Here is a 14,567-nt window from a genome sequence, read left to right on the forward strand (position 1 = left end):
GTCCTTCCCAGAATCATAGTTTGGGGTTGGATGAAATGGGAGTGGGGGTGGAGGGTGAATGATTCAATTGGCTGACACACAGAGGTCTGTACCTTTTTACTGAGATCAAAGTGGGTAGCAAGTGTTACTATAGCCTAGAAAAGCCTCTTTCAGGTGGGACTCTTTCAAGGAAAACTAAAATCAGGGACAGTAGCCACCAAATGATAAGAAGAAAAGATGCTCCAGAAACTCTTGGTGTTGGTCTTTTGGATTCAACTGGCATGTGAGTTTGAGAAGTTACTGATTACATGAACAGAAAATCCTCAGCAGATGAAAAATAACCTTGAAAGCAGGTTATTTTATGGTAAAGAGTGAAAGGAAGTATTAGGAAGGAAAGAAGAAAGGGAGAGAGCAAGAGAGGAAAAAGGGAGAAAATAATCATTTAGGGTTGGGGAGGAGACCCTAATTCCCTTCCCTGCTGCATTCTATTTTGTTTCTAAACAGGGGAGAGCACCCAGCAGCTGGAGCAGAATCCGAAGTTTCTACGTATCCAAGAGGGAGGAAATGTCACCGTGTACTGCAACTCCTCAAGCACCTTCACCTTCTTTCAGTGGTACAGACAGAAGCCCGAGGAAGGGCCTGTCCTCTTGGTGACATTAACTAAACCAAAAGAAGTGAAGGAGCAGAAGAGAATAAGGGCTGAGTTTGGTGAAGCAAGAAAGGATAGCTCGCTTCTCATCACTGCAGCCCAGCCTGGGGATGCGGGCACCTACCTGTGTGCAGGGGCACAGTGCTCCAGGGTCTCCTGCTGCCTGCACACAAACCCTGCTGCAGGCCCCCAGCCACGCAGCTGCCTCACTCCTCCAGCTCCACCTCACACATCTTTTCTCACGGAGGAGAACTGTTTCTGCTGCCTTTCCAGAACATTTCCCACATACTCTGGAGGACAAGATTCATCTGCTATGACAAACTTCTGGAAATGAAACTAAGTAGTCAAGTGAGTGGGCTTCCCAGTGGTAAAGAATCTGCCTGCCAATGCAGGAGATGTAAGAGACACAGGTTTGATATCTGGGTCTGGAAGATCCCCTAGAGTAGGAAATGGCAGCCCACTCCAGTATTCTTGCCTGGAGAATTCCATGGACAGAGGAGCCTGGCAGGCTAGAGTCCATGGGGTAGCAAAGAGTCAGACGTGACTGAGCACATAGGCATGCACGCACTTAAGTGAGTGAAAATAAAGGTTTACAAAATATCATATATTAATGCATATACATGGAATCTAGAAAGATGGTACTGAGGATCCTGCATGAATTACAGCAAAGGAGACACAAACATAAAAAACAGACTTTTGGACTCGGGGAGAAGGAGAGGATGGGATGACTTGAGAGAATGGCACTGAAACATATACATTGCCATATGTAAAATAGACAGCCAGTTGGGAGTTTGATGTATGACACAGGGACCCAAAGCTGATGCTCTGTAACAACCTGGAGGGATGGGGTGGGGAGAGAGGTGGGAGGGTGCTCAGGAGGGAGAGGACACATGTACACCTGTGACTGATTCATGTTGATGCATGGCAAAATCCCTCATAATATTGTAAAGTAATTATCTTCCAATTAAAATAAATTAATTAACTTAAAAATATTTACAGCTTCTCAGGGTAGGCAGTAAGGGTGAGAAGAAAGTCAATATGGAGGATATCAGACACAGTACATCCCAAAGACCATGACAAGGAATGGTTAGTACAAGGAGACAGAAATAAATGATTTTGCAGGTTTATGCAGTTACTGAAGCTTCTTTATCCCCAGTCTGCTAAACCAGAGTAAAAGGCAGAAGTGCAGTAAAAATTAATTAGAAGAACGTTCCTACTTTTTGATGGAAAATGGCCCAAATGTACTCCAGTAATATCCAACTGTGTTCCCAAAGCAATATTCCCACTAGATGGTCCTGAAACCACTTAAGCATTAACTGCAGTAGCCTGTATTTGCTCAGAATTTGCTTGGGGATTATGGTTTGCATAACAGATACCAACAGCTTCAAGTTTTCAAGGCCAGAAGAAGCTGGAAGCTGACAGCTTCCTCCACCTGGAAAGTCCTCCACTGGCCCACTTTTATACCTGAAGCATTCCCGGTTGTTCTTAAAACAAGATAATATAATACGAAGCACATAGGTTTTGAAGTCACAATATCCCAGGTTTGAACCTGGGTCTTTGAATCCTGTCTTTGCGATTTTCTTGTTCTGTGTCCTTGGGCAATTATTCATCCTCATCTAAGCTTCCTTGTAAATACAGGTTAATAAGAACACCTATCTTGCTAAGTTGCTATGAATTAAATGAGACAACGTTTAAAAACGATATGAAGTCTCAAGTGCAATATGTACTCAATAAATGCACCTGTAAATGACATTGTTATTAATTTTTCTAAATAAATACTATCTCTACTGTGAAATTTCAACTGACTTCTCAAGGAGGAATAAGCTAGCCTCTGCCAAATATTCTGAATTCTCATTTTAGTAGTCAGGGAGGCAGACACTGTGCCTTGCCTATCTAATCACCATTCTCTTCTGCTTCCTTCTTAACAGAGCTTTCAATTTTGATTTGCACAACTGTATCCCCAACTTTAAAAAGAATAACCACTGCATTTCACATCTTTTCTTACAATAAGGGGTTGCATATAGCATAGTTCTGACCAATGAGTCATACTCAGAAACATGCTAGGGATTCTCTGCAATGTTTTTGCTCTTCTGGTACAGGCACCATAACTCCCTGTCCCCTTTCCGGTGATTTTCTTCCTGAAACAGGGAAGTGATACCTCTATCGTGAAGGAAAACACAATCATAAACTCCCTCCCTAATCCCATGCCTGATCACCTTTTAGATACCAGGTCAAATCCCTCCCCCAGATTTGCTTGTGTAGGAAAATTTTTAATAAACAAGTTTTTGGTTGAATTTCTTTGCTACTTACAGCTAAACATAATCCTAACTGTAGCTGGATGACATAAAATGGCTTTGTGATTTTGTGTGCATGTGAAAGAATGATATGAATAAGTACTATATTTTTAAAAGAAGGGACTTGTATTTATGCTGATCATATGTATTTCTTGAAGAGTTAATGTTTCTATACATTTTTTATTAAGAAAAAATTTATCTTCCATTTACTTTAAAATTTCTGTCAATCTCTTACACTCATGGAAGACATGAAATTCAGCTTTGCATCCTAAGTCATAGACAATATCAATATCCACATAAATATTAACAAATAATAACAGTAGTGTTACATTTTTCTCACTCTGAGTCCAAATATTATTTATTTTTATTGATTTATAGCTTCATATTACCCCAGAAACTTACTTAAAAGACACCCCCTTAAACAAATGCTTTCATTTTGAAGACTGCAAGGGCAAATATAAATTAAAAATAAGAAAAATACATCTCAATTCTGCCTCATATAAAAAAGGAAAGGCTTCACTCCCTACCTCTTCTTAGAGTATTTACTTTAGTTTTGGAAGTTTGGCCACAGCAGTCAGAGCAGATAAAGAAATAAAAGGAATCCAGACTGGAAAAGAAGAAGTAAAACTCTCACTGTTTGCAGATGACATGGTCCTCTACATAGAAAACCCTAAAGACTCCACCAGAAAATTCCTAGAGCTAATCAATGAATATAGTAAAGTCAAAGGACATAAAGTTAACACACAGAAATCCCTTGCATTCCTATACACTAACAATGAGAAAACAGAAAGAGAAATTAAGGAAACAATTCCATTCACCATTGTAATGAAAAGAATAAAATACTTAGGAATATATCTACCTAAAGAAACAAAAGACCTATATATAGAAAACTATAAAACATTGGTGAAAGAAATCAAAAAGGACACAAGTGGAGAAATATACCGTGTTCATGGATTGGAAGAATCAATATAGTGAAAATGAGTATACTACCCTGCTGGGGTCCAGCCCTGGTGGATCCAGGGTAATTCGAAGGGGAAACGGAGTAGGCATCCTAGGAAAAAACTGATTTAATTATAGATATAGAGAGAGATTAAAAATGAATAGTGTGGTAGGAAAATTAGTGGAGAAAAAGAGGCTGAATAACTTGGTTTACATGGAATACCAATCACCACCTACATAGGCCACAGGTGTCTTTCCGTTCTCCCGAAGGAGAGGAGGCACTGAGGCCTCCCCAGTCCGATCTTAGAAGCCCAGGCAAAATTAGCAGGCTTGGTGAGTACCCACGTACCAGATGGGAATTCCACCAGAAGGGGAAAGAACGACACAGGGGAATCAGTCTTTCCAGAAACTGATCCGATTTATTTTTCAGGTTTGCTTAGATACTTTTTGTTATACATAGGAATGAATACAGAGTCATGTGGGGGTCAGCAGACCTGACCCTTGTCACAATCAGGTGCTTCATATAAAATTATACAAAGGTCTTATGGATTTTACATCATCTTCTGGCCATGAGGCCTGCTGACACTTTATGGCCCTTTCTGACAATGGTCAGAAAACTTATTTTTTCCAGGGGTGATTTTTTCTTAAACCAAGCACCACCCTCCAAATAAAGTTGCATTCCTATAGGGTGAGGGTGTAGTGGGTTACAATCAAGAAAGGAATTTACTTAGCCCAAGGTTTAACATGATTAATCTTAGAGGTTAATACTTATTTCTCCTATATGCTAGTTATATTCATTATAAGGGCAGGGAATATGGAGATTTAGCAGCAAACATCAGCCAAACAAATGAAAACCCTTCACCAATGTTCCCCTTAAGATCTATTTAGTCTTAAGATAGTGATAAAGTTACATTTTTGCATAGCAAGAACACAGTGATTTATAACAAAGTACAGTGATCTATAACAAAAGAGAAAATTCATTAACTCAAAAAGTCTAGTATTGCTAACATCAAAAACTACTATATTTCCTTTTCTATATTCCAAATACATTGATTAATATATTCCCAGGTGCCTAAGGATATGGAGGCCTGGCGGCAATCAATGAGAAAAGCCCTATGCTAATTAAGACTTTCAAAATACTCCAAACTCTCTGTGCTGTTTATGGTTGAGAGGTTGTCACACAAGCTAGTCTGTCAGCAGAGAGGTTTGACCTGAGACACCCTTGTCACACCCAGGGCAGGAAATTAGCAGCAATTATTGGCACAACAAATGAAAAACCCTTCACCAATATAATTCCTTATCAACCCACTATACTATACTAATAATTTTCTAACTTCTCAAAAGAGTCTGTATTTAGAAAGTTTTAAAGCATCTCATCCTCTCACGGTTGAGAGGCTGTAAACAATCACATGTAGCCGGATGAAACTGCTCAGGCAGGCTAGAGAACCTTCAGAGGAGTTTGTAAGTTGAAACACTCTTGTCACGCACAGGAATTTTTATTAACTGAAGCTGCAAGTTAACTCCTTCTCCGAGAGAAATGGTGATGGGGGACAGCCCCCCGTAAAGTCAGAGGTATAGGTGAGAGCATGAAACAGTAAAGTAGGTAGACTCTGGTTTAGGGGGTAGATGCTCAGGAACAGGGGGTTTCCTGAGGCTCGATCCCACCCTTGCGTATGCCGAAGCCTCCTTCCTCATGACATTTGCCATGGGTGGAGTTCCTCACACTAGCTACCAGCACTACCCAAAGCAATTTATAGATTCAATGCAATCCCTATCAAGCTACCAACAGTATTTTTCAGAGAACTAGAACAAATAATTTCACAGTTTGCATGGAAATACAAAAAACCTCGAATAGCCAAAACAATCTTGAGAAAGAAGAATGGAACTGGAGGAATCAACCTGCCTGACTTCAGACTCTACTACAAAGCCACAGTCATCAAAACAGTATGGTACTGGCACAAAGACAGAAATATAGATCAATGGAACAAAATAGAAAGCTCAGAGATAAATCCACACACCTATGGACACCTTATCTTTGACAAAGGAGGAAAGAATGTACAATTGAGAAAAGACAATCTCTTTTACAAGTGGTGCTGGGAAAACTGGTCAACCACTCGTAAAAGAATGAAACTATAACACTTTCTAACACTATTCACAGAAACAAACTCAAAATGGATTAAAGATCTAAATGTAAGACCATAAACTGTTAAATTCCTAGAGGAAAACATTGGCAAAATGCTCTCAGACATACACCACAGCAGGATCCTCTATGACCCACCTCCCAGAATATTGGAAATAAAAGAAAAAATAAACAGATGGGACCTAATTAAAAGTAAAAGCTTCTGCACAACAAAGGAAACTATAAGCAAGGTGAAAAGACAGCCTTCTGAATGGGAGAAAACAATAGCAAATGAAGCAACTGACAAACAACTAATCTCAAAAATATACAAGCAACTCCTGTAGCTCAATTCCAGAAAAATAAATGACCCAATCAAAAAAATGGGCCAAAGAACTAAACAGACATTTCTCCAAAGAAGACATACGGATGGCTAACAAACACAGGAAAAGATGCTCAACATCACTCATTATCAGAGAAATGCAAATCAAAACCACAGTGAGGTACAAATTCACACCAGTCAGAATGTCTGTGATCCAAAAGTCTACAAGCAATAAATGCTGGAGAGGGTGTGGAGAAAAGGGAACACTCTTACACTGTTGATGGGAATGCAAACTAGCACAGCCACTATGGAAAACAGTGTGGAGATTCCTTAAAAAACTGGAAATAGAACTGCCATATGACCCAGCAATCCCACTGCTGGGCATACACACTGAGGAAACCGTAATTGAAAGAGACACGTGTACCCCAATGTTCATCACAGCACTGTTTATAATAGCCAGGACATGGAAACAACCTAGATGTCCATCAGCAGATGAATGGATAAGAAAGCTGTGGTACATATACACCATGGAGTATTACTCAGCCATTAAAAAGAATACATTTGAATCAGTTCTAATGAGGTGGATGAAACTGGAGCCTATTATACAGAGTGAAGTAAGCCAGAAAGAAAAACACCAATACAGTATACTAACGCATATATCTATGGAATTTAGAAAGATGGTAATGATAACCCTGTATGTGAGACAGCACAAGAGACACAGATGTATAGAACAGTCTTTTGGACTCTGTGGAAGAGGGTGAGGGTGAGAGGATTAGGGAGAATGGCATTGAAATATGTAAATTATCATATGTGAAACGAATCACCGGTCCAGGTTCGATGCATGATACAGGGTGCTCAGGGCTGGTGCACTGGGATGACCCAGAGGGATGGAATGGGGAGGGAGTCGGGAGGGGGGTTCAGGATGGGGAACACATGTACACCCATGGTGGATTCATGTTAATGTATGGCAAAACCAATACAATATTGTAAAGTAAAATAAATAAATAAATGGAAGAAAAATAAAATGGAAAAGAGAAAAGGAAAGCAAAAAGTAATAACTAATTTAATACAGGCTAAAAATGAATGTAAGTATACTGCTTACTCTTGTTCAACAGTCAATTACTCTGACTTACTCAAACACAGAATTAAATACAACTTATTCTTAAAGTTCCAAGTATCTTTTAGATAAAACAATGTTATTAATAACCTAACACATGAAGTTCCACTCACAACTTTATTGTCAAAAGAAAACAGAACTTACTAAAAGAACTTCTAGACAAATATTTATTAAAATTTAAAGGCGGGGGGAGAATTTCAAAAGCTCATCCAAGCACTGAGAATGGCACATGATGAAACCAAAACCCCCACATGAAGCACCACAACTAGAGAAGCCTGCATGACCCAATGAACACCCAACACAGTCAAAATTTAAAATAAAAAAAATTCGTAATTGTGAATTTTTTCTCTATCAGTTTGAAATGTATGTATACCTTTTAAAAAGCTAAATAAGCCTCTTGCCAGTTTCACAATCCAGAAATATTTGTCAAGCACCTGAGAGCCATCTCTTTGAAATGGACTCATCAAGGGGGACACTCCCGCCTCTAAGTGTCTGTGAAGGGCAAGAGCCTAACCTCGGCTGGCACCTTGCTGTAAGTTGTAAACTTTACTCCTGTCAAAGAAACGAGCCATTTTTCCTTCAGGTCAAGGAAATCAGCAAGCACAAATGGCTACCCCAATGACCAGGTAAAGGTAAGAAGGAATTCTTGACAAATGGTGCTGTCAAGTCCCCCTACCTAAGAACTAGTTATTTTTTATCTTGAGAAATGCCTAAAATGAGTTGCATATGTTTGGCTACATAATGGGGTAAAAATTTTTTTACCTCTTTGCAATATCTTTAATGGATAGACCAGGAAAAATACTATATTCTGATTTAACTTTTATTCAATAATAAAACTGTTTTATTTCTTTTCTTACCCTTATGGAGAGGTGTTCTGGATTGGCAGGAAATTTTGGTTTTGTTTTCCCAAGAAAATGGGCCATATCTTTCCATAATCACTGCTCTTACCTGTAAAAGTTGACATGACACTTTGAGAAGAGTGCGGGATATCTATGGCTCTGCCACTTACTGGCTGTGGGGCATTATATACCAATGTTGTGATCATCAATTTCCTCATAAGTACTTTGGAAGTAAATAAATAGCACTTACTTTACAGTGCTGTTATGAGGATTAACAGTTTTGTGAATTGCCAGGCACCATGGATTAAAAAAATTAAGTTTGCAAGGCAGAATGACAGATTCAATAAGGTACATTAAAAACGTCATCTGGGTCCTGATATTCTGTGCAGCGAATGTGTAAAGAACACAGTTTCCACATTCAAGGAACTCGTTCTTGGGATGCTGTAGAGCCAGTCACTAGATCCCATAGCCATTGATCTTCATGGGCCACAACTTAAGAATCCATTCACCTACAACCTCCATTCAGAGAAGTAATTTTTAAGAACAACTCGGACACTCTCCATGCTTCTGAAGCAATCTATGCCTTCATAAAAACACACTGTGATGCTGAAGGCCATAATCAAAAGCCCTTGTTTGGGTATGGACTTCCCTGGTGGCTCAGATGGTAATGAATCTACCTGCAATGTGGGAGACCTAGGTTTGATCTCTGGGTTGAGAAGTTCCCCTGAAGAATGGAATGGCAGCCGACTCCAGTATTGTTGCCTAGAGAATTCCATGGACAGAAGAACCAGGTGAGCTACAGTCCATAGGGCTGCAAACACTACTGAGAGACTAACACACACACACACACACACACACATTTCTATATATGAAGTGGTGTCAGTGCTGGGTTTTAGTCCAAATGGAGGCACTGTAAGTGTCTTTAGGCTTTCAAGATTAACTGTTGAAGGAAGAATGAAGATCTCTGAAACAGGAAGGGGATTAATAATTAGGGCCAGGACAGAGGAGGGGGAGCAAGAGAATTTCTGGACAAGAAAATTGTTCATAATGCACTTGGTCCTGCTTTCTTATCACCAATTCTTATCTCCAAGTGTCAAAGTGAAGCTTGAAATTAAAACAAGACAATTTATTTCATACTGCTGTAATTTTACAGTTTCATGAATCCATATGTTTAGGTATCAGGGACCAATATGAGCTTTTATTAATTTGTCCAGAAATTCTTTTCAACTTGATTGTTTCTCTTTTCCAAACCATACTGATACCTCATATAAGAATAGAAACTCAAAAATAAGAAAAATAAAAGCAAAGATAGAAGCAAGTAAAAAAAGGGTAAAGTATATATGGAAAGAAGAGGGTGGAGACATAAGGAGTAAGAGAAAATGGCAGAAGAGTGTTTAAACTGGAAGCCGTTGTCTATATGAGTTTCTCACAGCAGCATTATTAACACTTGGGGCCCAGTGACTTTTTTGTGGGAAGGGGCTTTCCTGTGCATTGGAGGATATTTAGCAGCATCCCAGGCCTCTACTCACTAGATATTAGTAACACACTCTCCTTTCCCCAGTTGTGACAACCAAAACTGTCTTCAGATACTGCCTTTGGGGGGCAACTGGTTGTAAACCAACGGTTTATATGTTAAATTTATTGAGTAGAAGCTTCTAAGAGATGATAGAAAGACAAATAAAAAATGTATGTTGATAGGGGAGAGATGATAGATGGATGAATAGACATGGTAGAGCTGGATATTTCATATAGGTATTTCATTGTTTATATATATATGCACTCATAATGGGCTTCCCTGCTGGCTCAGAGGTTAAAACGTCTGCCTGGAATGCGGTAGACTCGGGTTTGATCCCTGGGTTGGGAATATCCCCTGGAGAAGGAAATGGCGACCCACTTCAGTACTCTTGCCTGGAGAATCCCATGGAGGGAGGAGCCTGGTAGGCTACGGTCCATGGGGCTGCAAAGAGTCGGACACGACTGAGTGACTTCACTTTGTGCTCATAATATATATATCCTCAAAGTTTCTGTTCTCTCAATTTGACAAATGGATCATCTAACATTCACTTCTTCAGTCAATTTTGTGTGTAATATTTCATAGCATATATATATATATATACTGCCAATATATATTTCTAACATATATATATACATGTGAAAAAGACTGAGGAACTAAATATTTTGACTATTTCCTATTATTTCCTAACATTTCCTAAATATCTCCTATTATGACTATTTTTTATTTCAAGTGGCTATTTTTCCTAGACTGTTTCCGTGTCATTTGACATTAATACATTCAAAAAGTACATGGAGTGTAAAAAATGCAAATAGTCATATGTATTTGCAGTAGTTATATATATTTGCATAATATATAATGTGTATGTTATATGCATCAGAGAAGGCAATGGCACCCCACTCCAGTACTCTTGCCTGGAAAATCCCATGGACGGAGGAGCATGGCTGGCTGCAGTCCATAGGGTTGCTAAGAGTCGGGCACGACTGAGCGACTTCACTTTCACTTTTCACTTTTATGCATTGGAGAAGGAAATGGCAACCCACTCCAGTGTTCTTGCCTGGAGAATCCCAGAGACAGTGGGCTCCCGTCTATGGGGTCGCCCAGAGTTGGACACAACTGAAGCGACTTAGCAGCAGCATGTTATATATATATAGGTCATCACAACCCAGAAAACTCTAAATCTGATCATATCTGACATTTTAGCTTGGCCAATATCTCTTATCTATGGTTCTTTATAGATAAGAAACCATTTCTTTATTCTCCCTGTAAGGTATGGTCTCCCTATTCTTTACATGATATATTCTATATATACTCAGAGTTTACAGAAATAGATTCCTAAACACTAAAAAGACAACTCTTCCATTATCCCCAACATAATAAAAGACCCACACACACTCCCACAGACCACAGTGTGTAGAAGGACTAAGTCATAGATGGGTGGAGCTCCCACTACACAGCTGAGTGATGACACTTAGGCTTGGCTGCTGTTGAATCTCTCATGAAAACAATCAGACACACAGGAACAGAATCAGTCCCATGAAATTCAATATTTAAAGGAGCTTGACATTAAGGTGTGTCCCTGTAGCAAAACAGTAAAGAATCATGAAGACACAAAGAAGAGTCTTGCTGAATCTCCTATGGATACACATTTGCTGTGAGTTAAGAACATCCCGGGGAGAACCTGAAGGAACATCAAGATCACACCTAAATTTGGAAAGGAAAAATGTGGGAGGGGATGATGGAGGAAAAGAGAGAACACGAGTCTCTTGGACTGTGTCCACCATGAGGACGGAAACAAGGGGAAAATGCCCTCCACTTGGAAACAGCCACAGTCATTGTTCAGGGACCCTCACCTGTGCCTTTTTCTCTCTTTCTCGACAGGGCTCAGTGTGCAGACGAAGGTGGAGCAGAGTCCTGGGGTTTTGACCCTCCAAGAGGGCAGAAATTCCTCTCTGATATGCAATTATTCTATCTCCATAAGAAGCGTGCAGTGGTTCCAACAAAATCCTGATGGACGCCTCATCTCCTTGTTTTACATAGCTTCAGGAATGCAGCAGAAAGGAAGACTGAAATCCACCATCAATAGCAAGGAGAGTTACAGTCAACTCTACATCAGAGACTCCCAGCCTGGGGACTCAGCCACCTACTTCTGTGCTGTGGAGACACAGTGCTCTGCAGACACCTGCAGCCTGTACACAAAACCATAGTTGAGGACTTAACCCAACCCCCAGAGTGGGAGCAGATGCCCAATGTGATTAGAATTGAAATCTCGTTGTCTTGCATCACCCAATTCTTGCAGAAAGCATTTCTGTGATGCCCAGTGTGATTAGAACTGAAATCTCATTGTCTTGCATCTCCCAATTCCTGCAGAAAGCATTTCTATAGAACTACAACCTGACACTGCAGAGTAGGCACATAAGCAGGTCTTCTGGAGATCTCTGTAACTAGGTAAAATCTACAGATTGCTGAACTTTTTCCTATCTAATTCTGTCTTTCTGGACAGAAGTGAGCAGCTCGTTCATTGTAGAGCAGAACCCTTGATCCCTCCATCTCTAAGGGCAAGAAAGCCTCAGTCTCGCCTTCTCTTCAACATCTTTTTATAGCTTACACTGGTACAGACAGAACCCTGGGGAAAGGTCTATTTTCCTTTTTAAATACACTTAAATGGGGAATAAAAGGAGCAAAAGAAACCAAGAGCCACTATTAGTATGAAGGCTGGCCAGAACTTTCTGCACACCAGATCAGAGACTTAGCCACATCCCTTGTGTTGTGGGGACACAGTGCTTCCCAGGCACCTGAAGTCTGAACCCAGATGTATGTCCGCAGTCCCCAAACCCAACACGAGATAGAGGTGTCTGAATGTTTTTACTGACACCTAACGTGGTATTAAGAAGTGACTCTGGATAAATCAAAGTGATTTCACTTTCAAAAAAAAAAGGAAATGCTGATGAATATTAAACTAGTAACTATCTCTTTCATTTCCTGAATAGAACTATTCCTAACATCCTAATTCCTAAATCAGAGAATCAGTGACATAGTAATTCCAGTTAGCAAATCTTAAACCAGGTTATAAGGTTCTGTGTAAAAATGGGTATATTCAACCTGAATGCTGTTTATTCATAACCCATAGTATTCTCATGCATGAAGGGAAATCATAGAAAGTCAAACCTTTAAGTGTCAAAGAAAGACAATGCCATGCTCTATAATCCTTCACTTAATTTTGTTTCAACTTCTTACAGTGCATTTAATTGTTAATTTTGTTCATATTCAACAGTATTTACTTATATCATTTGCATCATTATCCTTTTTGTTATGTTTTGGAAGACCATTGGAGAAAAGCTAATTTCTAGTCATGAGAATGCTATTTTATCTTGAGAAAATGAGTCACAATTTTTGTACCTCATTCAAGAATCCTCAGTTGAGGACATATTCTCAACCCACTTATTCACAAGATTTGTATATTCAATCATTCAACAAATATGCATTTAATATCTGTCAGGTAGTGGATAAGGAGGTTTCAGTAAATAAAGAGTTCTTTCTCTTGTTGAATATGTAGCCCTTTGGTAAACAGATTTTTGACATCATACATTTCTTATAAAGTAAAATAGGATGAAATTTGATATTATAGAGACAAATAGATGTCAGTCAGAGAGAGCTTCCTGGATTGTGTGATGCCTCAGTTTGAAGCTTAGTGGTTTAATAGGAGTTAATCGAGCTAAAGACAAAAGAAGGTGGGAGAAAAATGCTCCAGTTTGAGGAAAACCATATACATGTGGGAAGCAGACAGATGACAACTAATTTAAGACCTAAAATATAATTTGCAAGTGATAGAAACACTTCATGTTGTGAGGGACTTAAGATAAACAATAATAGTTCTTGAAATGAGCAGTCTTAATATTATGATGTGATACAGTAAAGGATATGAGGAACAAAAGTCACTAAGCACACCCACATACTCAGGGTGTAGAGGTAGGAATAACTGCATTGAGGACCAGTAAAAAGAATCATAAATCAGTTTTTTAAGGAATCTCCACACTGTTCTCCATAGTGGCTGTACTAGTTTGCATTCCCACCAACAATGTAAGAGGGTTCCCTTTTCTCCACACCCTCTCCAGCATTTATTGCTTGTAGAATTTTCGATCGCAGCCATTCTTACTGGCATGAAATGGCACCTCATTGTGGTTTTGATTTGCATTTCTCTGATAATGAGTGATGTTGAGAAAGAAATATTAGTTCTCTAGAAACCCTATTCTTTTTAAAAGCAGAGAACATTTTGAAATAAGCTGTGGAAGATATCATAAATACAATACATATGCATGAAACATTTTGACTATTGAATAAAAAATGACAGTTGCTTTTAAAACAGGAGAAATAGTGAAACAACTAAGACAGAAAGATAAATGCTTTATGATTTCACTTATATGTGAAACCTAAAAACCAGGACAAACGAACAAAGATAACAAAACAGAAACAGAGTTATGGACAAAGAGAATAGACAGCAAAACAAGGCATGAGGAGGAGGAAAAAAGAAATAGGTGAGATAGATTAAGAGGCACAAACCTCCAGCAGCAAAATAAATGAATCACAGATATAAATTGCATAGTGGAGGAAATATAGTCAATGGTTATGTAATATCTTAGTACGGTAAAACATAGTGACTAGACTTTTGTGGTGAGTATTTTGAAATTCTGAATCACTATGTTTTTTAAAAGATCAGATTGTGGTTACCAGGGGCAGGAGGCAGGGGGAGATGGAATAGGATGAAGGCAGTCAAAAGGTATAAAGTTTCAGTTATAAGA

At 39.1% G+C, this 14,567-nt stretch overlaps 1 gene segment (V, D, J or C); it reads left to right on the top strand.

Annotated features, from left to right (window-relative positions):
• LOC102182508 overlaps nt 217-14,567 on the top strand; it is a 486,583-nt gene continuing 472,232 nt past the window's right edge. Inside the window, 2 exon segments of the C gene segment in view lie at nt 217-262; nt 484-764. Of these exon segments, the coding sequence occupies nt 217-262; nt 484-764 (327 nt within the window).

This window comes from Capra hircus, chromosome 10 (assembly GCF_001704415.2).
Source record: "Capra hircus breed San Clemente chromosome 10, ASM170441v1, whole genome shotgun sequence".
Taxonomy (NCBI): Eukaryota; Metazoa; Chordata; class Mammalia; order Artiodactyla; family Bovidae; genus Capra; species Capra hircus.